Genomic DNA, 25345 nt, shown 5'->3' on the forward strand with positions numbered 1-25345 from the left:
TTCTACCATAATCCATTTTCAAAAAAAATTTTACCAAGATACATAAAAATATCAACATTCATCTATTTCCAACCATTGAAACTCATGAAAAAACTAGAAAATCACTCCAAAAAAATCCATAACCCAAAAATCTAAATGAAAATATTAATTGGGTGCTAAATAGCTTAGCCTACTCAACTAATAATTCAAATATTAATTGGCACTTATAATTGACACTGTATAGAGTGTTTTAATTTGTTTTAAATTAAAACATAGCAATATTTAAGAACTTAAAATTTTTAATCTGAAGATTTTGATTTTAAACTTTAAAAACATATATATTTGCAAGAGAGATACGATCACTATTCTTCTTCATTGTTGTCGTGATCATCATCATTATATAGTTTACAATCATATACACTCAATAAGAGAATATAATATTTAAGAAATTGAATTATTTAAGAAAAAATTAAAAAATTATTCATTTATTACGTTTAATCAAGATTTTATATTTTAATTTTACATCAAATAGATTATTATAACTAATAATTGACTAACTATAATTAATCAAAATACTATTTATTATTTTATATTATATGATGCAAACGTGGCATTTTAACATGCTATAGTGAAAGATAACATTACATGCTTATATGGCACTATGACATGGTCATAAAGCATTTTCACTCTTTAAAATCATATCAATGTCATATAAAATCATATGAGTATAAAATAATAAGTGACATTTTGACTAATAATAATAAATAAGCTATGTATTATAAAAATATATTTAATTTAAAATAAAAATATAATGATTTAATTGAACTCAATAAAAATTTATTTTAAATTTTTTTAAAACATTACGAGAAAAAAAACTTAGAATTTAGATTGAAAAAGAGTAAACATGACACACATATACATTGAACATAATTTTACAAATAAATCACTTATTCTTTAACTAAAAATCATAACATCACCCTCAAATTTTTATCTTGTTGAAATTTTGTCACATGTTGATGCTTCAAGGTCAGACTATATTGATTTAAAAATTTAATTCACTCAATTATATAAGGATTGGGATTTAACTATCTAAAAAACCACCATTTGATAAAAAAAATTATGTTAAAATAATCCTAAATATTTTTTAAATTATCAATATAAAGAGCTGGAGGGACCACAAAGAGAAAGTTAAAAAAAGGTAAAAGAACAAATTGTTCGTTATCGAAGAATTTAGAAATTTATGTCCTTATCGTTCAATTACCAAAAGTTTCATCAACGACCCATCTTTATCTCCGTCGTCATTACTTTGACCTTTTACTTTTTACTGTTCAATTACGACCATAACCCCCAAACCAAATCAATCATCATCGTCGTCACACGACCACATTTCCACCTTTCCCATCACCGTCTATTTAGATTGAAGAAAGTTCGACATCATATGTAATCAATATCAACGGAGTAGACTCGTCGAAGACCAGCTCTTTATCACAAACCTTATCAAAAGCTCGTTTTAAAAAAAAAAAAGAAAAAATCCGCAGAAAAGAAATAGGTTGACACGAACATTCCCAGGTCACATGCACCGAATTCCACGTCACTCCTTAATCCTGCTCTCACCCTGACACCGGCAATAGCAGGTGCGAATAGCGCATGTAGCAGCCGACACTCACGGGTCCCACCTGGTAACAAGCCGTTAAGCTCACGGCACAGCGCTGTCTAACATGGATAATCGTCACCGTCAATCCTCTAATCAACGGTCGGTATTCAATATCAGAACATCCCTTGTGGATTTTATTAACGAGTCACATTCATTTAAAAAGAATTGAAGAAATTAGGTCAGATTATAATCAGAGCCAACCGTTTCTGATGTGTCGGAAAGTGAAAGATGGATACTCTTCAGAGAGGGAGTAGAAACTTTTTGAACTTTATTTATTTTTAAGGAGATTTTGATTCGGTTTTAGTGGTGCTCGGTTCGGTTATGGTTTTTGTTTAATTAAAGAAATGAAAGCTTCATCGTCACGCTTGTAAAGGCTTCGGTTGCAGTTCTGTTTTTTTCTTTGATTTGACATTGTTTATTTGATATTAAAAACTATTATAAAAAGGCTTCATGATTACTGGAGAGGCTTCTGGTTAAAGCGAAGCGGCTCTCTCTCTATAGATTGATGATTCATTGAAAGAGAGAGAATTATCTTTTTCACAAAATGGCGGAAGTTAGAGGAGTGAACACGTGGAAGGAGGAGCTGGCGAGTTTAGTGGAAGACACGGGGATGATATACACCGGGGATATGATCGGGGTCTCGTCGTTACCGCCTTTCAATGAGGCGAAATCGGCCGCGGCGGCGGAGGTCGTGGAGAGTGATCATGAAACGGAACCGCAGGAGAGTTTGAAGGAACAGGTGACGGGATTTATGAAATCGTGGTGCGAGATGCTTCTAGAACTTGGGAGAGGATGCATAGACATTGTGCAGCAAACAGTAGTAACTGAAGATTCGTTTCTAGTTCAGAAGCTTGGTGGACCGGTGGCTAAGGTCTCCGGTCGGTTGAGATTCTTGAACGAGTTCTTGCCTGAGGATCGTGATCCAATTCATGCTTGGCCTGTTATCTTCTTCGTTTTCATCCTTGCACTTTCAGGTACGAAATCGTTTCCTAGTATTTATTACATTATCATTTGAGTTGGATTTATTGTGGTTGGTTAGTGAAAATCTGGAACGTTAGATTCACACAATTTCAGGATGGTATTGATGAAATTCAAATATTTGATTGTAAATTCGTATAATTTTGGAAGATATTTTTGTTTGTTGATACTATTATTTTGTTTAAAAATTTGCAGCTCTGAAGTTAAATAGTGGACATGATGAATTGGTACCGCCAGTGAAGAAAGTGCGTGCTCATCCTCCAAATGCGAGTCGAATCCAGCTTCCAGATGGCAGACACTTGGCTTATCGTGAAATCGGTGTTCCAGCTGATAAAGCTAGATTTTCTCTAATTGCTCCACATCCATTTCTTTCATCCCGACTTGCCGGTAAGATACAAACACTAAAAGTTGTATATGCATGGGGTTCTTATGCATATTCTTAATCAGAATTGGTGGACTTGTTAATGTTTTTTTTTGGACAGTTATACCTGGAGTCAAGACATCACTGCTTGAAGAGTTTGGTGTTCGATTGGTGACATATGATCTTCCTGGCTTTGGGGAGAGTGATCCTCATCCTAGTAGGAATCTGAACTCATCAGCATTTGATATGCTTCATCTAGCTGATGCTGTTGGTGTCAATGATAAGTTCTGGGTGTTGGGCTTCTCAAGTGGAAGTATGCATGCTTGGGCTGCACTCAGATATGTTCCTCACAGAATTTCAGGTGTGAAGTGGTTGTAAACTTACTATTTTGATACTTGACATGATAAGCATAATGTTACTTAGAAGCCCTTGAAATTATTTGGTTTCATAACGGATTCTTGAACTTATCAAGATAATACCATATCCTAACAATTTGATAGTGGTGTAAATTTTCTTAGCAAAGGCAATTACAAACAATGCAAGACCTTATTGTGATGTATCTTGGCTAAATCTGCAGGTGCAGCAATGGTTGCTCCAATGATCAATCCATACGAACCTAGCCTGACTAAGGAAGAAATGAGAAGTATTTGGGGAGAGTGGTTACCAAGAAGGAAGTTAATGTATTATTTAGCTCGACGATTGCCAAAACTGCTGTCCTTCTTTTACCGCCGGAGTTTCCTATCTGGCAAGCATGGCCGAATTGAGAAGTGGATGTCTTTGTCCCTTGGAAGGAGGGTGAGTCTACTCTTATCTTCAATAATTTCTCAAATCTCATATGTGTCCATACCTTACCTTTCATTTTAGACGATTTTGAGCTAGGGTGGATAGGTGCTAGTTTAAAGGGCTTTTTATGTTTAAAAGAGCACACTTCCACTTTATTGGGGTTTCATAACATACTTTGATAATCTCTTTCGGTTACAAATACATTGAAGTGCTTGTGGTCATTGGACTAAGAAATAGAACAAGGATTAATGCATGAAATGATGCCCCCTGTTGGGTGAACTATTTTACCCTATGGAGTTTGTTCCAGGTCTGGAAGTGCAGAAATTTTTTGTTATGTTAATTCGTAGTGTTGAAAACCAGAAGGCTTTGCAGTACATAATCTTTTTGTGTGCAGGACACGGTTCTGACTGAAGGACAAACATTTGAAGTCTTCTGGCATAGAGATGTGGAGGAGTCAATTCGTCAGGGAAATGCAAAACCATTCATTGAGGAAGCTGTCCTACAGGTTTCAAACTGGGGTTTTAGTTTGGCAGATCTTCAGGTGCAGAGGAGGTGTTACAGAAGTGGAATTTTCCCTTGGCTCAGGTCCCTGTACAGTCAAGCAGAATGTGAATTGGCAGGATTTCTGGGACCAATACATATATGGCAGGTTTGCATACTTTTTCCTCTGGGTTTCCCTGCATAGCATATCTGAGAGTTCATTCCCATATAACTTGGAAGATCTTTGGCAATCTATCACCTCAATTTGGCGTGCTTTTTAATCTCTTAAAAATTAAGTGTGAGGAACATGATATGTTTCTCTATTGTTGTGAACTGAAGAGATTATAGTGCAATATGACATATATCAGGATCCATAGATCTTTTTCTGGTCAGCCTTTGATATGTGATATAATAATCATTTAAGAGTATCTCCAAGTGTTTTGAATTCAGTTGGTCACTATTTTTTGTTTAGATTGACTCTGCCAGTGACTTATGCATGCATTTCTAGTTTGAAGTGTCACTGATATTTAGACTCTTGAGCCAACAAAAGACAACTTAATATAGTTTTCTCTTATTGGTTTAACATCTGTTTATTGATCAATTTCTGTACAGGGGATGGATGACAAAGCTGTTCCACCAGCAATGATGAATTATATAAGCCGGGTTCTACCCGGGGCCATCCTGCATAAGCTCCCAAATGAAGGCCATTTTTCCTTTTTCTATTTCTGTGATGAATGCCATCGTCAGATACTCTCTACTCTCTTGGGAAGTCCTCAAGGACCTCTTGACCCAGTAACAGACAAAGGTGAAATTCTCTCTGAAGGAGATATGGAAGAGCAATCATCAGCTACTGATTCTACCAAAAATGATACATCACCATAGATTTACAATTTTTCCCCTGAATTTTCCAAATTTTTGTGTAAATACCACAGATTGCTCCCTCATAGCTCGTAGGAGCACTTTAGATGTCTCAAAATTTTCTGTTACAAGTACTTGAGAGGTCAGGCTAAAAGTCAACGTACTCTAGAGGTGAGATGTTAAAAGGCAAGGAGGCATGATCTTAGTAATTTACCTTACACACTAGAATCAATAAGTATAAACAATTCTTTTGGCATTTCCCCATTGTCTTTGCTTGAGGAGTAGGTAATCGATATTCAATATTCAATATCGAATCCATGACTTAAATCAGGGTACTTCGGATCTTTTTTAAGAGGTATTTTAAAAAATAATCTTTAAAGATAAGATATTTTTAAAAATAATTTTTTTTTATAATTTTAATTATTTTTAATTAAGTTAGATAAAATTACTCTTAATAAAGTTACACGTTATAATGTAACACATAATGTATAAAAATCTGTAACAAGTTATGGTTAGCATGTTATACGTCATGTACAAAAATTTGTGACACATATACAAAAACTTGTGACAAATCATAGTTAGCGTGTGACATGTCATGTACAAAAACATGTGACACGTTATGTATAAAAATCTGTGACAAGTTATGGTTAGCGTGTTACACATCGTGTACAAAAATATATGACACGTCATGTACAAAAATCTGTGACAAGTCATGGTTAGCATGTGACACGTCATGGACAAAAGCCTACAAAAACTTGTGACAAGCCATGGTTAGCGTGTGACACGTTATGTACAAAAACCTGTGATAAGTCATGGTTAGCATGTTACACGTCATGTACAAAAACCTGTGAAACTTCAAATCCTCTCAACTTTTTTTTTTAACAATTTAGCACAGATTAAAGTATTTCTAATATGTTTTCATAAATCAAAATACAAATATTTTCTTATCTAAAACACTTACTTTGACTAAAAATAAAAAAAAAATTTTAAAACCTAGATTTATAAATTTCAAAATTTTGAGTTTATTAATATTTAGATTTCGAATTGTTTCAATTAAAAACTATTTCATACATTTGTGATTATTTCTACTGTTTTCGTTTTATCTAAAATACCTAAAAATCAAAATTTTCAAACAGTCATCCACTCAAGCACGTCAAAACTATTGTTTGGTGTCTTGAAAGCGTAAGAAAGAGAAATCTAAAAACGTGAGAAAGAAAAATCAGAAGCATCGCAGACGAATGCTGAACAGAAAAATCGATAAAATTTGAAAGATTGGGATGGTGAGAGAGAAATCTGAAGCACAAATGGAAAAAAATAAGAAAAAATTATAATGAATGATTTAATTTATTTGAAATAATTTAAAAAGTATTTTCATCAAATCATAATTAAATATGATTAAAAATAATTAAATTTATTTTGATAGTTACTTTTAAAATATTTTTATTAAAAAAAATCATTTCTCATAATTTTTTCTTTTTTTTATCACTAGCACTCTTTTATCTCTAGTAGTAGTAAGGTAGGACCAAAAGACAGTATTGTGGGATATAGCAAGTAGCTGACAAAGGTTTTCTTCTTATATCGACATGTTCAGAATAATTCCTGGAGGGACAAGCTTCCTGTGCACACCTGTGCTTCCAGTTCCAAAGGCATGTTCACCTCATCTTCTGAGCGTGAGTGAATGCGCATCGTAGCGTCAAGCTGCATGTGCTCTCAACATTAGATCTATCAATTCCTCGAAAGGGGGCCATACCAGTTGAAATTGATGAAAATCTAACGAAAGACCAGCCTTGGCAGTTAGAAAAGAACCCAGAAGACAAGAGTGATTGATTCCGTGCTCAAAATGTTTGTATATATTTTTCAGTCAATCCTATATTTACTGAGAGCTTTCTCCTCTGAGTAGTTTTAACGGAATGCTTAGAATTATCTTTTTCTTCTTGGATGTAAGACTCAAAAATTGGAGCTTGAAACTAAGTGTTACCACTACAATCAACAAATCATATTGTCCACTCCATTATACATATAGAAAGAACTGGCGTTTGGAACAGAGTAAAACCATTACAACCATCGTATCTTGTTATTCTTCCAAGCATCCATGTCAACCTAGAATAAGTATGAACTCCAATTTCAACAAATTCATACAAAAATCAATAGTTTTCCCAAATAGTCTAACAACTATTGGGTCCCAAAGAATGATTTGAACAGACACCCTTCTCTCTTATTTCGCTCTAGTGTATTGGGATGATAAATTTTTTGCACAAAGTGGACAATCTGGACATGTGATGACAATGTCTCCTTCAAAAAGCAGAGCTACCACCCTTGGCTTTCCCAAGCATCATATCTTTCGCTTCATTGATCTTTGATGCAAGGTAATGGCTTCCACCAGCATCTGGATGGTTCGCTACCATCACCCTCCTATGTGCTTCCCTAATCTTTTCTGCTGGAGTACTTTCTCTGTTTGGAAACAATATATTTATATAAAATTTTAGGCAGGAGCTTATGGAAGAACATGGTGAAAATGAAATTGTTTCCAAGAAGAGTGCAATGACCAGAGAAGGACTAAAGTAAATACATTTAAAGAACAAGAGCACAATGACCAATGGCTAGACACTATTCAGAAGCAAAATCTGCAGTTTGAGACATAGGGCCCAGGGGAAAAGACAAGCCAAATCATTAACTGCCTTTGCTCATCAAATAATTCAAAGTCTCAAACAACAAGCTTGAACCTGAAATTAGAGATTAATTTCTAAACAATCCCCTATCCCCAATCTTAAAGTAACCTCAGCTCAACTGCAAAGACCATGAGTGATTAAGCATCATCCCTTGAAACTAACTCAATCAAATAGTACTGAAATTCTCCATCCTTAACTTTAATTCCGGACATAGAATTCATTCCATTGAGCGAATCACCACAATATTATACAAACCCAATTCATTAAAAACCATTTCAAACTTCATTGAAACGATTTCATGACATAAAGCAGATATTTTGACAATGAAAAAGAAGGGTTATCTTTTAGCGAAAGATGTAAAATTTACCTTACACCAAGAATCAGAGCGGCTTCTCTCTTAGTCATAATAGGCTGAAACCCACCTTCATAAAATCTTCTTATTCTAGCCGTCGGTGGCCTTGCCTTAAACGCCTGCCAAGCTTGAATACTGTATCTACCCGCATAAGCAGCCGCTGCCACCGCGAGTCCGGCTATCAACGGAGCAACCTAAAATCAAAATCCCAATTTATTAACCAAAATGAAAATACCATTTGAATATGTAAATATCAATAGTTTTCAACATGGTGGAAAAAGTTTGATAAAGAAAAGAATCATTTAAGGGACTCACCATCTCTGATGCGTCTGAGAGGTCTCTGGATTTTTGCATTCTGTTTCTAAATCTTTGAGGTTTAGGGTTTTGCTGTGGTGGGGTTTTAGGTAATTTTATTTTTCCCGATTAATATGGAAAAGACCCGATTTTAATACAACTTGCCCGACCGACTTTCTCTCCCGCCCCGCCTTCTACGTGTTTCTCAAGAAAATATTTCTTATTTAAGATTTTTATTTTTGTTATATTCGGCGACAATATGTAAACTTTTTTCAACAATATCCTGGAAACCTCAAGAAAATGAAGTCTACAGCGAAATGCCGAATATTTTTATTTCTCTTAATATTTTTAAAAATTAAAATTAAACAAAAAAAGAATAATACTTAACAAATTTTAAATTATTCAAAAAAATTGAATAAATTTTTAATCTTTTATTATTTTCAATGATATTTTTATATTTTATTTTAAGTTAAAGAATCTTTTATAATTATGAATTGATTATTTATTATTAATAAAAAATAATTTTATGTCATGTAATGCTAATATGCGAAATGATGATAGGTGACAATAAATGATAATATGATATAGTGACATAATAGGATCATATGATCATGTGACATAATATGATATGGTGATTATTTATTAGTGTAATATTAACATCATGTAATCATAAAATGACAAGTAATTTTAATTGACAGTAATTAGTTATAAAAGTCACTGAGTCTAAATAAAAGTACAAAAATTAATTAAAATAGAAAAATAAAATCTTATTTAAAATTTTTAAATAACTTATGAATTTTTGAAATATTATAAAAAAAACCTACCATTTTCTATGCCATTTAGGAACTAATTTCTTTGATTTTTTTTGAGAAAATTTTTATATGTAAATGATGTTCATAAATCAAAGAAATTTTCCATTTTTCTTTCCTTTCAATTGGCTTTCTTTCACTGCTACTAATTAAATTTCAATGCCACAAAATCTGGGATATAGCTTTAAAATTGACCCAAATCTCTGCGATGATCAAAGTTTTGACAGTTGTCCAATTAAATTTGATCCAATGAATGAACACCCATCATCACCAGATAAATCTCATAAAAAATGAAAAGAAAATGAAGTTAAAAAGGGCAATCAGTGTAATCCCAAGGGCCAAATAAACAAGAACAAAGAAGTACGTATAATTTATTTATACAAATCGATACAAGCAACACGAGAAATTTTAATGAACTGAATTTGGGCATAACTTGCTCTCAATCACAAATATCATTCCGCCACCTGAACGATGATAAGGGGGAGAAAAAGGCATAAACATAAAATAAATAAATAAGCAAAGGATGTATGAGAAGAATAATTCAGATAACAGAGCTGATCCGAGTAACCAATTCTACCCCAATGACTACAATCTCCGGACAATGAATTGAAAAGCTTAACTGTAGAAGATTCAGAAATCAAATGAATGTAGTTTCTCTGTCCTTTTCATTTCTTTTTTGTTGTTTGGTTGTTGCTCATTTGGAGTTGTCCACAGCAATATGATGCTTTGCTCCATCTCTTTTTGATTAGGAATAGCTAACTGCCCCCTCCATTCACCACAGCAACTTCTGTCTTGGTAATGCTGCTGTCCACTTTTGGAGGGCCGGAGTGCCGCCTAGGCCTGGCTGGTGAAGGCGGATAAGACAGCCGTTTCTTGGCAGATGCGATTGGTTCCTTTTCTGGTGTGCCATTTGCTTCTAGTCCCAAGGGGCTTTGCAACCTGGTCTTAGCTCTTGCGGACTCAGTTGGTACCATGTAACTTGGAAGTGATGGGGAGCTCGCCAGGCTCTCATCATCACGCACTGAGGAGCCTGCAATGCTGTGTCTCCGGTTTCGCTCTGACTGCACACTGATCATGCTTCTTGTGTCATCATCTGGACCAACCACACTGCTCCTAGGGCTTGCTGACTTCAGCTTTCGGGCAGGAATGGACGCTTGCTTAGGAGTTGAAGGAGATTGGAGGCTTGAAGTTTGGCTTGGCTTTTGGCTGGCCTTTGGGGATTGCTTATCCAAATTGAGTTGGTAGCGAGCATAAGATTTGCTGATTTCTCCTCCAAAGTTGCTGCGTGCACTCTTTACAGATGACTGGTCATTGCTCTGTTCTTTTTCTGTCATGCCACGACCTTCCCATGGCCGGGCTGCCATCCATCGTTCCAGCCAGCTCCAACCCCATGAGGGATTGTTTGGATCCATGAATAATGGACTCATAGATCTTGAAGAATTCTTCCAGGTTTGCTGCAAAAGGGATTATGTGCAGGTGTCAGACACAGAACTTAGTTTGCTTCAGGTATTTGAATGCCAAAGAACTTCTTGCCTGATCGTACTCCTACCTTTAATAAGACTCATGTTTATTAAGCATTTGGATGAACTAGGTAAAAAGATGGAATACGGTTAAACATTTGTCAAGTGATCCAGCATATATAGCTTAGAAGGACGAAACTCTCTCTCAGACTTGAAAACATTTCCCTTCGATGAGATCAAATAGTGAATGATGGAAAACATTGTTTTTCAATCTAATCATTATCAACTGGTTAGTATTTTGGATTTACTCTCAGCTAATATCTACATAAGTTGACCTGACAGGTGAGGAACTAATTTATGCTAAACTATTTGGCAGTATGATAATTTAAAGTAATGCTAAACTCAATCTAATCGTTATCTACTGCTACTTCCTGCCTCGTCAAAGCTATGGAGGATAACTTTTTTTTAAGTAATTTAGTTATGCTTCATTCATTCATGTCACTTGACCATGTTATTAAATCTCTCACTTGTACATATAAACACACAGAGGGAAGATTAAATATCTGATGCTCTTCATGAATTCCAACAGCATATATAAAATTTGAGAATCGGGTTACCTGATGAGTAAATGAATACGCCATGGCCCTTTCTCTTCTCATAGCTGCCTCATGCTTGCTCAGTAAGCTTGCCTCAAGTTGTTCCTTAGACTGCAGGCTGTCATCCCACTCTTCCCCCATCTGTTTAAACATTCAGAACCTATAGTCAGCAGGAGGGATCCATTATGGAAAACCAACATGATAGAATGGTTTTCCACTGATGGAGGGCACTTTTCTAATCGAGATGAAGATATATACGTAGTCATTTAGGGAACTGAGCTTGACTGCAGTGACAGAAATTACTCTAAAATCCCCTTGTATGCTGTATATAATACATAAATCAATTATCCTATTTGTTTGTAATATAAAGATGATTCTAGTTATAGGTAGGAAAAACCAGAGCTTGTAGAAAGAATTGAACCCACTCCGCAGCAGTCCAACTCGGAGAGAAAGGGAATTTACCTGCAAGTTCACAAGATCTTTTGCATGTTTCTGCAAGAGTTGCCTCTGAAGAGCCTGATTTTCTTCTGTCATCCTGATTCTCCTAGTACGAATCTGACACTGCACACGCGAAAGAGTTTGCATGCAGCGAAGGGTACTGGCTGCTTGCCGTTTGACCACAGGACCTTCCATCAATGATTTCAGCCTGACCAGTCCTCTTAAAGCACGCAATGCCCTTTTTGCCTGAAAAGAAGAAATCATGAGCAGCAAATTCACTACATAAATTTCAGTTGTGGCTGAGAATCTGAGAATGTTTGCTGCGGGATGAGTGGGATTAAGTAAAAATTAGCTGGAATTGATTGATAATGTTAATTATATCCGATAGAATTTCTAATAATAAATGGTCAAGCAAACAGCCTCAGAAGGAAAAAGTAACTATTAAAATTGCAGCACATACCAGGTAACCTCGGAAAGCTGTTTGTATTTTGATTGCCGCGGCTTCCTCCTCAGATTTTCCAGCAAACCTGGCACCTGTATTAAGTTGTCGCCGAACAACCTCTACAGCAGCCTGTGCTGGAACAGCAGGAGCAACAGCATCATCAGCAGCAGTGGCAACTGCCACAGGGTAAGTCTGCCTGCTCTGTTCAGCCTCAGCTTCAGTTAATTTCACCTCCTCCGGCTGAGGAGGAGGGGACAACTTGACAGCTTCTAAAGTGGCTGCATCAGAACCACTGGGTCCCAAATGCACCTGCTTCTCCGAAAACTGTGCTTTTGATTTCTGAAATACGTAGCAAACAAGAATATTAGAAACTCATTGATAACAATAAACTACAAGCAATTTTTAGCTGAATGGGACCTCTCCAAACCTGGTTTCTCTTTGCCTTGGACTCTGGGCTGAAGGCTTTCTTTAGAGAAGATAACCATTTTCCTTTCCTCCCCATCTTCTTATCATTCCTCAGTATAATCCTTTAAGAGCCAAAAAAAAAAAAAAAAAATTAGCCCTTTTTAAAATGCATTTGGAATAGACTAGAAATGAGATATGATTTCGCAGTGTAAAATATAGGGATTTTAAAAATGACAATCTCAAACAAATATTCAAGGAAGCAGATAGCTAATAAATGGTAATAACAGAAATACCAAAAGACAGACAGGGAAAATCATGAGGGCATTAAATATTAATAGTGCAAATTAGGAAGAAAAATGGGAGTTTTAAGCAAAAAATCCCATGATCTATCATGTATATCTGTTACCACAATCTAAACAAGTTTTTACCTTCTTCATTTTCAATTCAAAGATGACTAAGCAAGTTAAAGTAAACGGCTTTTTACCCCAGGGAAGGGAACTGTACAATAACAACTTTAGCTATAAAAATTTCAAATTTTCTTCCTTTCCTAGATTTTCTCCTCAACCAGGCAAAACCCAAAAGTCTTCAAATGTATTTAAACTACCCAGATTTTGAAGGACAATTAGCAATACCAAGCTACAAAAATTTCAAACAAAAAGAAGCTGAAGAATGCATCTTTAAATTGGGGTCCATGGAACAAAAAGTAGCAAAAGTACCTGAGATTGTAATGCCCAGATCTCAAAGAGCTTCAAGGGTCCTCTTCCTTTCTTTTCTGTTCTCAAGACAAACAAAAAAGATCAGAAAACTTTGAAAGGGTCACACCTCCTTTAGGCTGCCTCCTTGTGATATAGAGGGGAAGAACAGATCTTGACAAGAAGATTTTAGAGAGAATATGAAGGAAGAAAAACAGCTGTTTTTTTGCTAAGTGTGACCCCACTTCTTGGGTTGGGCAAACTTGGGTCCCACTTAATTTAACAGATCGCCTCCTTCTTGTCTGATCGGTTGAAAAAACCTATCCCACCAATGTTTTTCTTTCCCAAATGTTGGTAACTAATACAGTTAAAAAAGCACCCTCTTGTTCTGTCATCTTCAAATTTCAATGGCACTTCAGTTCAGTAGCAGAGCAGTTAAAACTGAAACTCAACTGTAAAACTTCCAACATGTCTGATGGTAACTAAAACCTTCTTTTTTTTTTTTTTTTGGGTTACTTTTCTTAGTACTACTTCCCAAAACAAAAATGTAGCATGGGTATGAACAAACAAGTTATACCAAGGCTAACCGCAACTTCTTTTTTGAGGGTATATTACTGCAAAATGTCATTAAGAATATATCAAAGGTGTGTCTTCCTTGTCTTACACTTAACCGATTTATTCCATGCTCCCTTTTATTTCGATGCTCCTTGCCATGTAGGGTCCATTTAATTTCTTTATAAAATACTAAACATAAGTGCAAGTTTTTAAAGAAATTTTATCCTAAATGCAGAGATTAAATAACCGCATGCAAATATTTTTTTACTTTGTATGTTAAAGTAGTGATGTAATTTGCAACATGTTAAATGAAAAGAAGAGTAGCATAATGGAGACGGCAGAGCAAAGGCTGTTTGGCATGTTGTCGGTAGACACCGCCACAGGTTTTAACTTTTTCTAGGCAAATAAAAGAAAGGTTTTGACACTCCTTACGAGCAGAAACATGATTGATGAACTACTGCTACAATTTACGTGCCACATTATGATATTAAAATTATTTCAACACCTTTAATTAATTTTGTTTAAAGCTATATACTATTCTATAATTCTTGGACTCATGTGCTACACTACTAAATAACATCTGACCAGTTTTTCATGCGAGTGGATAATGAATAATATATATAGATATATCTTTTGGCTCACATGTATGGTTTGATAGTACAATTTGATAGACTAATTGTCATATTTTAATTTCCATAAGTAATTTTGGCAAAAGAGGAAGTGGGAAAATGGTGAATAGATTAGATTTATCTCGTGTATTATTATGTTAAATATTATTTGATGAAGTTTTTAAACTATTACAATAAATAATGAATAGAGTAATCGTTTATAATTTATCTTGTGAATAACTATCTTAAATATTATCGGTAATATTTTTAAATTTGATAGAAAAATTAAATAAAAAACAATGTTGTAATCGCATATGGTAACATAATCACGACATAATACAACATCGATAATAGTCCTTTATCTCGATCTAAGGGGTAGGTTATTAACTTAAGCATTGTCTAATACAAGCAAATTATAAAACTAGTCGATAAATAATTTGTTATTCCTTTTCACTTCTAAGGCATAATCCAACTCTAAAAGGCATTGATTATGTCCTAATTTATGGGCTCAAACCGTTTATAATTGAGTATTTCGGTTAAGATAAGAAGTAGTATTAAATTGTAGGACCAAGTTTGTTACTAACAACCCTACAACTTGTCACGTCAAGGAGCCTACTAATATAAGACGTGGATGCACATTGCAACATTTCTTCCTTTGATGTTGATTTTTTAGTAATTAGGAATTTAGTCCAAAAAATAAATAAAAAAGCTAAGTTCTTTGACAAGGTGAATAATGGAACCGACAACAAAGTTGCAAGCAGGTGATGGTATTAATAGTTTTTTTTTTTTTGGGTTTATTAGAAATTTTGATAAATTAAAATAAATAATATTATATTTTAAAAAATTATTCGGTTAAAATTAATGTAAAAAAAATAATACTAGTTCACTTGAGTATTAGTAAAATGATAAGAAGTCGTACCCTTTGACTTAATAATTAATATATCTTTTCTTATTTAAAAAGTTGAATTTGAATCTTTATTTTTTTTAATAAAAAATAAATAATTTGTAAATTAACTCTTAATTTAATTCAATTTCTTAAAATGAAAAGGGAAAAATCTATCTATAAGTCGAAATTAGATATCACATGCACTCGTATTAAGCTTAGTACCCTCCTATAGATTTTTTTTTTTTTGAGAAGTAATACCCTTATATAGAGTTGATCCAGTAACTTATTCATTTTTTTCTCAAAAATATTTATGCATCATCACGTATATGGACGTTCATGCTTTACAAAGGATATTATAAATTTATAACCTACGTTTTTTTTTTCTTTTTTAACATTGGAAAATAAAAAACCTCTTTTTTTTCATGCACGGAATAGGTAAAATTTTGTATAATTCATATTTTTTAGTACCAGAAGAAGTTCATTATTCTTAGAATTATATAACAATAGATAAAACTTTTTTATCTTATAGCCATGCTTGATGATTTTATTTGTTGACATGCTTTGATAGGAATCATATGCATGCTAGCTTCTTCTAATTTTATACATGCAAATGATGTTTTCCCATATATATGTTAATGGGAAGAGAGTGATTTATATAGCCATGGGTTCCAATTTGCTAGAAATTGACTGATAAGTTTGTTTCCCAAAGCAGTCTGTATCTCCAAGTTGTCCAATTCATTCAAACGTATATGTTAAAGAAAGAGGGTGGTAAATAAGTGACTGGTGATGGTCCAGAAATCAGCCCAGACAGAGATAGGCCGCCTGTTGAAAGATGTGGGAAACTGCATCAGGCTGCAGCTAATGAAAGACTGTTGACATTTCATTGCCCCCTATGGCCCATAATTGATCATCCCATGGCGGTCCAGGCAGGTTTTTTTATTCAACCAAAAACTTTTGCAAAGATAAATGCATGCAGGCATTGGAAGAAAGGACAAACAAAAAAAGAACAGAAATTGTGAACAGTTTTGAGAACTATTTCTCCTAACCAAGAGAGATGAAGCAATATGATATTAATTTCTCCAAAATGTTCTTTGCTTACTTTCTAATCAAATGGTTTGGTATAACCACTTGCCAAGGTTGGTGGGTTTGTCTTTGCTTTAAATCAATAGAATTTTCATTTCAAGATCTTCCATCCTATAATCATCAGGTGGGACTGGGAGTCTTCAACTTTTGGTAGTATTTGTTCCTTGGCAAGGATTATTTGCTGTTTTTTATAGAAATGAGGCAAACATTTAGGGGATGGTTTTTTGGATTTGATGTTGCAACTGGCAAGAAAAAGATGGTGTGCCCTATCATGTTGAGACTGTAAAGAGGAACAAAAAAATTTGTAAAATGTGTAACAATTAAAAAAATTACATGATAAATGGGAAAAAAAATTGAGACTATGCTCTTCATTATCATATATTTTTGTCCACCAAATGAAATCTCTCTGCATCATATGTTTTCCTCCTTTATCTTTGAGTAACAGTAACATCCAGCAATGAGGCTGTTTTGACAAGGTCTCTTGGCACTACTCCAATGGGAAAACGAAGACGCCAAAGCATGATTTTGGAGCACTCTTCTGGTGGGATACCCTTTAACTTGGTCTCATCTTCTAGAACAACTTGTTTCACAAATTTGAGTGAATTCTGGCAAGCAAACACGAGATAAAACAAAAGCCTTCTCAATAAAAGTTCTGGCAGATGCAGACACGAAGTGTTAAGTCATCCATGCTGTTGCTATTGCTTGCAAAGCTAATTATAAACTAATATTTTTTAAATCATACGTGCAGCACTTGAAGATGTCAGAACCAACAAGAGAAAGGCTGATCTTTGCCCTTTCTAGCTCAACTTTTGAATAATATAAAAACTTCAAAGTGCCCATTATTTTGTTATGCTTTCACTTCAGTTTTTAGAGTGGGGGGGACTGATCAAAGCAACAGCAACATGTTATAAATTAACCCTTTACCTAATATCTATCAAGGCATGCAGTATGCTGCTGTTTTTTTTATAAAGAAATGGAAGTTGGTCGAACCCCTACTGAACCATTTATTTTCCTGGTGAAAATTCTTGGAACCTAATTTAAATGGGACCCAGCTTCATTCATGGAATCATGATTATTAGCTTCATATGCAAACCATATCCTTTTTTTTATTGTAAGATGGTATAAATTTTGGTTAGTTGCATCAATCAGTATGTTTAAAGACCATTTATTACCAAACTGATGGACAGTGGGTGAAAAATCCTAAATATTTGAGTTTAGGCCTAGTCTCATGTCAACGAGTTTTTACTGGGCTAAATCCATTATGGATAACTATGCATTCTTTCATTGTACATTTGATTCTTGATAGTACAGAATCTTAAAATGGGAGATTCATTGTTGTGATGAAATGCGGCAAGAACAGAAAAAGAAAACCATTTTTTAACTGTCTAATGCTTGGCTTAGAGAATATTTGCTTACCTGTGAAGTGCCTTGAACAGATGTGGGGCGACCCCATCTCTCAGGGTCCCAAAGGATTGAACTGTTAAATGCAAAACTTGATATATGAATAGGAGGTTTGGGCTCTGCATCTGTTTCTGCATCTGTGTGGTTGTTCATCTTCCTCAGATGCCACCCTATCACTTGAGAGGAATCGCATACTGGTCCTTCTATTACAACTTTCCTCTTGTTTGCTGACAGTAAGGCCATTGGCCAAGTTCCAAACACCCTGCACATTGGCCAAAATGTATATAGGTTAAATACATAGTTACTCACTCTTTTCTACAGCTTACCAAAGGGTTTGGTTGACACTATCTTTTCCTAGTATCTTTGTACTGACATACACTCTTCTTTCATTTGTTAAATTAATCTTCGTTGCCCTAAAAGAATGAAGCTTTGGAACTTCCACCCACCAGCCAGCGCATTATATTCTCATGTCCTAGTTTCTCTTTTAAATTTTTTATTTTATATACCCTACAAGGGCATAATTATGCAGGTAGTTTGAAACTTATATCATAAGAAATATAATAGGAGAAAGAATATGATGAGGGTACATACTCAATTTGTCTAAGCTCTTTGAAGAAATCAAGATCATAAACATTGGAAAGTCCGGCGAAATGAACAATCCCGCTCAGTTTGTGGTGCTCAATGTGCTTCAGTGCCATATTTCGCTGGTGATTCTGCTCTGCTTCAGGGTCTGTAAAGTTCTCCTTGAACACTAAATGCCTATACATAATACCCGTTTTCCTAAGTATTTCGGATACCTCATTCGAATCAGATTTCCCTTCCACGACAATCCACAACAATGGTTGAGGAACCAGCTTTATAGTGTTTGCTAGCCTCCTCAAAAGCACCCCTTGAAACTGATCTTTCGTGCTTGTTGGTGTAACAACAATTATGAGTCTTCTAGCTGGCAGCTTGATGACTTCATGAGTATCCACTTGTTTTGGACTTTCTAGTTCCTTGGACTTTGCTGGAACTGGCACCGGAGTTTCTGCTCTCAAACTTCTGCTAACATTACTGCTATGTACTGCTGTTGCTGATTGGTTCAACGTTTGGACAGGCTGCGGCGAAATCTGTGATTTATTCTCTGTAGCAACACGGCTAGAAAAAATTGAATCCTTACCTGTTGGAGCAAAGCCTGTGAAAAACCCCATGACAAAACATAAAGAGAAGTGCACAATAGCTTTCTTCCATAACTGTACTTTCTTCTTTGATCTCTCCACAGATCCCATCTTCTAACTTGCCAAAAAATCAGTGGAAATGGAATTTTAAGGTGGAAAATTTGGTCACCTCCACTGAATCAGTTGAAAGTATTGTTGTTATCATAGAGTAGAGGGGGATTTAGAAGACTATGATTAATCAGGTATCTTTTTATATTTGAATGTTGTGGAGGTTATAGCTAGGAGTGGTATTTCTTTTTTTTTTTCTTTGTTTTTTTTTTTTAATGTAAGGTAGGAGCTGATGGTTTGTGATTGGCACTGGCAAACTCAATGTATATTGTGTTCGTTTGGGGTTTGTTCAATTGATGAGGCATTGCTTCACTTAGTTGTCCCTTGAAGTAAAAGAAACACGGAAAAAGCGACATGTACGAGGGCTTGAGTTGCTATCTGCACCAAATAGTTGTTGAGATGGAACCCATCAACTAAATATTTTGAAAAAACAATTTATACCCTCTTCTCCCTGCTGTCAGGATTCGTTTTTCTAATACCTGGAGTTGACCAAACGCGGCTTGTTGTCACATTTTCGTACTGAGAAGACCTCTAAGTCCCCATAAACAGGTTGATGCAGAACGTCTGCAGCATCCACTGTTGCGGCATGGTTACTCAAAAACTCCACTTTCTAGGATCATTGTGATCATGTTATTGAAATACATATACGTAAGAATGAGAAGAACTTGAGAGAATTCCAGATCCTTTGATATATATTCCAAGTAAAAATACATCAGAATTTAGCAACACGGAATTGCGCCCCACTGGAGATTGTGACTTGTCACAATCCTGATTGAGACGAGGTTGAGATTGCAGTCATGAATTGCAAGTAAGTTTGAAAATTTCAGATTTGAATTGGACCAATATGTCCTCCACTGAAATAGGAAAAAGAAAAGAAAATGGAGAAAGAGAATTAGCCTGAAGGCTACGGATGCCTTTTCTTAATGGTAATTATTAATTGTTGCCATTAAAATTTCAAGAGTCGTCCATTAAAGTCACTTTGATTGATTTTGTAATTTTTTTCTTTTCTAGCTAGAAAAATACGTCTTATCATTTTTTATTCACTAATTATAATTTTTGTCACAGTTTTCTAACTTTAGAAGGAACTTGAGATAGTGACAAAATGATGGTGATGAATTCATGATGTTAATCATCAATTTATAGTAGTCTACAGGACTATGAGCCCGTAGTCTCAGCAGCCCTTTTGCTGCTGTATGATTTAAAGACTATTCATACTTCAAGACTTTGCCTTTTCCCCAGACTTTGCCACTTCTAGTTGTTTATGGTTTTTCACTCCAACAAGCATTTTAGCAGTAAGAATCATCCGTATTGAGTATTGAGGCATCAATCCATGGAGCAGCGCCAAGGGAATGATTCATCTTCACCCCACAAGATTAAGATAGGTTTACTCTCACACTTGTTTCCACCTTTTTTACGCATGATTTGCGTAACTCTTGATAAATACAAGATTTGGTCGGGGAAAACGGGTTTCTAAAGCAAGGGAAGAGCCCAAACAGAATTTAGCATCACAGCACAAGTGTCTGTGACCTTGGCATTAATTCGATGTAAACGACAATTCGAAATGGCAATGTCTTGTTTGGGGGAGGATAATTCCTGATCAAAATTGAGGACAAAGGGCAATTGGTAGTTGGTCAAAGACGGTTCGAAACCTTTACACAGCTTGTTCTACAATAACAAGCGTCGGTTTAACAAATACCCAAGTTTCAAATAGCCACAATAAATATCAATGTCTAGATTGCCATTCGGCACAATGGGAGACCCCTGGGCTACCTGATCGAGGATGCCGGCACCAATGATCTTACAAGCCGCATTCCGATTGCTGGGATCCCTTGTAACTTTTGAAATTTGCTCGCAATCAAACTAGAGGAAACTCTGAGCTGTAGGAATCATACGGAATACCACATTCATAGTGACATTAAGATTTTACTCGAATACTCGCAGCAGAAAATCATAATATCAAACGAGAATTGTTTTAAAAGCATTTAACTACACTTGACAAAAGAAAATGTAAATAAGACAAATAATAAAAGCAAACCTCAGACAACTTTGCAAGTCTCAACCCAAACCAGACACAGACGACAGCATATAAAAATTGGTCCACAAAACTGACATATAAATTACCGGTAAATAAAAAGTATGACCAAAATTAAGACAATTATCCTAGCTGTGATAATTATCTCACAAAAGCAATCTCACTTTCCACTCTTCTTAGCAGCAGACTTGGTGACCTTGGCACCGGATGCATCCTTCTTATCAACACTCTTGATGACACCAACGGCCACAGTCTGGCGCATGTCCCTGACAGCAAAACGTCCAAGAGGAGGATATCCAGAGAAAGTCTCCACAACCATTGGCTTGGTGGGAATCATCTTCACAAACCCTGCATCACCATTCTTCAAAAACTTAGGCTCCTTCTCAAGCTCCTTGCCTGATCGTCTGTCAATCTTGGTCAGCAGTTCAGCAAATTTGACAGCAATGTGAGAGGTGTGGCAATCAAGTACCGGGGCATATCCATTTCCAATCTGGCCAGGGTGGTTCATGATGATGACCTGAGAGGTGAAGCTGGCAGCTTCCTTGGCAGGATCATCCTTAGAGTTAGATGCAACAAAACCACGCTTGAGATCCTTAACAGCAACATTCTTAACATTGAACCCAACATTATCACCAGGGAGAGCCTCCTGGAGGGCTTCATGGTGCATCTCAACAGACTTTACTTCAGTGGTCAGACCAGTGGGGCCAAAGGTCACGACCATACCAGGCTTAAGGGTACCAGTCTCAACACGACCAACAGGGACAGTTCCAATACCACCAATCTTGTAGACATCCTGAAGTGGGAGACGAAGTGGCTTGTCTGAGGGCCTCTTGGGCTCATTGATCTGGTCAAGAGCATCGAGAAGAGTGGGACCCTTGTACCAGTCAAGGTTTGTAGACCTCTCAATCATGTTATCACCCTCAAAACCAGAGATTGGGACAAATGGGATCTTCTCAGGGTTGTAACCAACTTTCTTAAGATAAGAAGAGACTTCCTTAACAATTTCATCATACCTCGCCTTGGAGTACTTTGGGGTTGTGGCATCCATCTATACCAAAAAATATGAACACTAGCTCAGTCACAAAATCAAGTTTTACTTACAACAATTATTAAAGAAAAAGACGCATAGATAGAATACAATGTTAAACATGAACAAGTTCTAAACCTCACCTTGTTGCAGCAGCAAATCATCTGCTTGACACCAAGGGTAAAGGCAAGCAAAGCATGCTCACGGGTCTGACCATCCTTAGAGATACCAGCTTCAAAACCACCAGTGGTTGAGTCAATAATGAGAACAGCACAGTCTGCCTGTGAGGTACCAGTAATCATGTTCTTGATAAAGTCACGATGTCCAGGGGCATCGATGACAGTGCAGTAGTATTTTGTGGTCTCAAACTTCCACAGTGCAATATCAATGGTAATACCACGTTCGCGCTCAGCCTTAAGCTTGTCAAGCACCCAGGCATACTTGAATGACCTTTTGTTCATCTCAGCAGCCTCCTTCTCGAACCTCTCAATCACACGCTTGTCAATACCACCAAGCTTGTAGATCAAATGACCAGTGGTGGTCGACTTCCCAGAGTCGACATGGCCGATGACCACAATGTTGATGTGAACCTTCTCCTTACCCATTATAAAACTCGGGAGAGAAGCTGAAAATCAACAACAAATAAATTCATAATACAAATCACAAACAAAATTCAAAATCAAAACTTGAAGCATAAAATTCCCTTGCCTACCAACAACAAAAATTCCACATGAAGATCACACAATTAAATCCATATTTTATGGAATAAGAACTAACAAGCATAACCTCCAGTTTAAACTAACAGTTTTATATAGAATAATTCAACTTATTTTAAAACAAAAAATCAATCCAAAGTTAAAAGTCAACAGATTTAATAAAATAAACGTGGCCGCTGGGATTCGAGCCCAGGTCCTCCACATATGGAGTTCTTTCCACTGAACTACAGCCACTAGATCTTAACATATCCTTTCCCATGTAACCAGTCAAAGCTTTCCATTCAAATCAAATAAGCCCCAGGGAAAAAATTAATCGCTGGCCATCTTTATTATTATCGATAACCAATTTCCCTGAGGCTAAATTCGCTTCGATAGATCGGTTATCACAGGAATTATCTTCTCAGGAAACAAATTTTATAATTTTAAATCATAAAATTTTAAACGAACATAATCATAGATGCATAAAATCTAAGAACACATCGATCATAACACAAAAAAAAAAGGACGAAGAAAGAATCAGATCCGAAATTACCCAAAAAAGGAATATAAACAAAACGAATCAGATCAGAATCATTAAAAAGGAAACAAATCAAACGGTGGAAAAATCAAATTTATATTAACTAACCAAATCAAATGAAAGATAAAACTAATATTTCAGGTACCAATCAATCAGATCAGATTCTTCCTCGAATCGAAGCAACAAAATTAAGAAAAGGATTTTTACCTGTAAGCTAAAAATAGGACTCTTGGAGATTCGCTTGATCAGAAGCTCTCCTCGTCGCAGCGGAAGAGAGCGTAGAGAGCAAGCGAAAGAGGAAGAAATCAGCTGTCTGCTTTAGCTTAAGTAGCTACTCTCTCAGCTTTGGTTTAACTAGGGTTTCTCTCTCAGTCGTTGGATTAAAAGGCTCACGTGAGAGATCTCACATCAACCGTTTAAAGCTTCTCCGATATTTTCTCTCAGACTAGATGACTTTATTTGGCCTTGAAACCTCAAAAATACCCTTAACCTTTTTGCAAAATAACACGGCACTCCTTAAACTATGCAAACTACCAATTTTACCCTCCACTATTTCCTAATTTTCCGTTTTTAACCAGGTCTAAGTACCTATAGGTGCTTGTACTTTGAGTTTTTTGTCAATTTAGTCTCTTTCCTAAACTGATCAATTTAATCCTTACATTTTAAGAGTTTGTGCAATCAAATCTCTTCCTTTAATATTGTCTGAATTAATTATTAATGGTGCAGACTTGACATTAACATATTAGACTATGTTGACGTGACGACGACGTGGCATTAGCATGTTGCTATCGCATGTTTAGAAAAAAGTTAAAAAGTTTTTTTTTGAATTTTTTTCATATCAATTTTTTGATGTCACATCATATTCATATGAACTAAATAGAATAACAAATATAATATACAAGAATTAAATTGAACAAAATTATAGACTATAAAGATTGAATTGAACAAAAATCTATCATATATGACTAAATTGGATACTTTAACCAATTTTTGTTTAGCATTTTCTTTGTATAAATTAGTGAGGTTATTTTTTGTAATTAAAAAGCATTAGTTTTTCATTTGAACAAACTAATTAGACTGCATTTAAAAAAAAAACTAATAAATACTTTCATTCTATTGGAGTAATGCAAGTATATCTAATCAAAAAACCTAAATTACCAAAAGATCTTGTAGTTCAACAACATCCACCAAGATACCAAAAACCAAAATGTACATCATCCTATTCTTTCAAGAGGCTTGTAACCTCTACAAGAACACAAATCAAGTACATCATGCAACACTTTCAAGATGCTTGTAACCTCTATTAGAACAAAAATCATATAAAAGTATAACCCTGTACCAAGGTTGGCCCTTGGGTGAAGCCACCCAAGCAAGGGCTTTAGGCCCCCAATTTGAGGAGGCCTCAATTTTAGGAAAAATTTATAATTTTATAATAATTATAATATAATTAATTATATTAAAAATATAAAAATAAAAAATAATTAATAAAATTATTTGTACTTTTACTTGTTTAATTATGTCCCTAATAAATCTCAATTTTTTATTACTTTCTTTTTTCTAAAATGCTATTAATTCTCAACTATGTTCTCTTATTTTCAATAAATTAACAGTCATATGTATTTAATTATCTCCAACAATTATTTTTTTTCTCACTTATTTTTCTTATTTCCAATTAACGCATTTAATGATTTCCAACAGCTATTTTTTTCCTATATATAAAACTAATTATTTATTTTCAATGTATAATATATATTTTTGAAATCTTTCTTTCTCATTTGCTCTTTCTTCCTTTAACTTTAATTTTTCTCTAAAAAATACACAAGAAGTCTGTTCTTTTATTATTTTCATAAAACTATGAGCCTCATTTGCGGTTTGCAATAAGCATTCAACAATTAGATACTATTGTTCTAATCTTTACAGATTTTATTACTTTAATTTAGAGTTTATATTATATTGTTATATTATTTTTATTTTATGTGATAGTTGATTTATTTGAATTAGAAAT

The 25345-nt window shown here is 35.1% G+C and overlaps 5 protein-coding genes across 5 annotated transcripts; 1 reads left to right on the forward strand and 4 right to left on the reverse strand.

The window, feature by feature from the left end:
- The first annotated feature begins 1848 nt into the window (after positions 1–1848).
- Positions 1849–5349, forward strand: LOC18597904 (alpha/beta-Hydrolases superfamily protein). The gene is made up of 6 exons (XM_018122252.2): positions 1849–2607; positions 2807–2998; positions 3094–3333; positions 3550–3767; positions 4150–4404; positions 4848–5349. Exons 1-6 carry the CDS (start codon positions 2178–2180, stop codon positions 5115–5117), a joined length of 1605 nt encoding a protein of 534 aa, XP_017977741.2. The 5' UTR covers positions 1849–2177; the 3' UTR covers positions 5118–5349.
- A 1718-nt stretch (positions 5350–7067) lies between these two features.
- On the reverse strand, positions 7068–8583 carry LOC18597905 (mitochondrial import inner membrane translocase subunit TIM14-1-like). The gene is made up of 3 exons (XM_007027200.3): positions 8430–8583; positions 8130–8308; positions 7068–7544 (listed from the first exon to the last, which is right to left on the reverse strand). Exons 1-3 carry the CDS (start codon positions 8466–8468, stop codon positions 7388–7390), a joined length of 375 nt encoding a protein of 124 aa, XP_007027262.3. The 5' UTR covers positions 8469–8583; the 3' UTR covers positions 7068–7387.
- A 977-nt stretch (positions 8584–9560) lies between these two features.
- Positions 9561–13415, reverse strand: LOC18597906 (protein IQ-DOMAIN 2-like). Its single transcript, XM_007027201.3, has 6 exons — positions 13275–13415; positions 12581–12680; positions 12172–12492; positions 11736–11957; positions 11295–11414; positions 9561–10671 (listed from the first exon to the last, which is right to left on the reverse strand). Exons 2-6 carry the CDS (start codon positions 12653–12655, stop codon positions 9973–9975), a joined length of 1437 nt encoding a protein of 478 aa, XP_007027263.2. The 5' UTR covers positions 12656–12680; positions 13275–13415; the 3' UTR covers positions 9561–9972.
- Positions 13416–16625: 3210 nt separating this feature from the next.
- Positions 16626–19193, reverse strand: IRX9 (Nucleotide-diphospho-sugar transferases superfamily protein). Its single transcript, XM_007027202.3, has 3 exons — positions 18375–19193; positions 17799–18045; positions 16626–16987 (listed from the first exon to the last, which is right to left on the reverse strand). The coding sequence occupies exons 1-3, from the start codon at positions 19049–19051 to the stop codon at positions 16811–16813; spliced, it is 1101 nt and encodes a 366-aa protein (XP_007027264.3). The 5' UTR covers positions 19052–19193; the 3' UTR covers positions 16626–16810.
- A 1776-nt stretch (positions 19194–20969) lies between these two features.
- Positions 20970–23731, reverse strand: LOC18597908 (elongation factor 1-alpha-like). The gene is made up of 3 exons (XM_018121659.2): positions 23548–23731; positions 22251–22732; positions 20970–22128 (listed from the first exon to the last, which is right to left on the reverse strand). The coding sequence occupies exons 2-3, from the start codon at positions 22710–22712 to the stop codon at positions 21241–21243; spliced, it is 1350 nt and encodes a 449-aa protein (XP_017977148.2). The 5' UTR covers positions 22713–22732; positions 23548–23731; the 3' UTR covers positions 20970–21240.
- Between the last annotated feature and the right edge of the window lie 1614 nt (positions 23732–25345).

Source organism: Theobroma cacao, chromosome 5 (genome assembly GCF_053813885.1).
Source record: "Theobroma cacao isolate CCN51 chromosome 5, ASM5381388v1, whole genome shotgun sequence".
NCBI classification, from domain to species: domain Eukaryota; kingdom Viridiplantae; phylum Streptophyta; class Magnoliopsida; order Malvales; family Malvaceae; genus Theobroma; species Theobroma cacao.

Coding starts and splice junctions, on each gene's coding strand:
- IRX9 (XM_007027202.3), bottom strand. CDS start 19,051: ATGGGATCTGTGGAGAGATCAAAGAAGAAAGTACAGTTATGGAAGAAA. Junction 18,046..18,374: donor AAAGAGCTTAGACAAATTGA/GTATGTACCCTC, acceptor GCCAATGTGCAG/GGTGTTTGGAACTTGGCCAA. Junction 16,988..17,798: donor CTGTTCAAGGCACTTCACAG/GTAAGCAAATAT, acceptor TTTGCTTGCCAG/AATTCACTCAAATTTGTGAA.
- LOC18597905 (XM_007027200.3), bottom strand. CDS start 8,468: ATGCAAAAATCCAGAGACCTCTCAGACGCATCAGAGATG. Junction 8,309..8,429: donor TCTCAGACGCATCAGAGATG/GTGAGTCCCTTA, acceptor TTTTGATTTTAG/GTTGCTCCGTTGATAGCCGG. Junction 7,545..8,129: donor GCTCTGATTCTTGGTGTAAG/GTAAATTTTACA, acceptor GTTTCCAAACAG/AGAAAGTACTCCAGCAGAAA.
- LOC18597908 (XM_018121659.2), bottom strand. CDS start 22,712: ATGGGTAAGGAGAAGGTTCACATCAACATTGTGGTCATCGGCCATGTC. Junction 22,129..22,250: donor TGATTTGCTGCTGCAACAAG/GTGAGGTTTAGA, acceptor TTTTTGGTATAG/ATGGATGCCACAACCCCAAA.
- LOC18597904 (XM_018122252.2), top strand. CDS start 2,178: ATGGCGGAAGTTAGAGGAGTGAACACGTGGAAGGAGGAGCTGGCGAGT. Junction 2,999..3,093: donor TCTTTCATCCCGACTTGCCG/GTAAGATACAAA, acceptor TTTTTTGGACAG/TTATACCTGGAGTCAAGACA. Junction 3,334..3,549: donor TGTTCCTCACAGAATTTCAG/GTGTGAAGTGGT, acceptor CTAAATCTGCAG/GTGCAGCAATGGTTGCTCCA.
- LOC18597906 (XM_007027201.3), bottom strand. CDS start 12,655: ATGGGGAGGAAAGGAAAATGGTTATCTTCTCTAAAGAAAGCCTTCAGC. Junction 11,958..12,171: donor CAGCTTTCCGAGGTTACCTG/GTATGTGCTGCA, acceptor TCTTCTTTTCAG/GCAAAAAGGGCATTGCGTGC. Junction 10,672..11,294: donor CGTATTCATTTACTCATCAG/GTAACCCGATTC, acceptor TCCCTTTTGCAG/CAAACCTGGAAGAATTCTTC.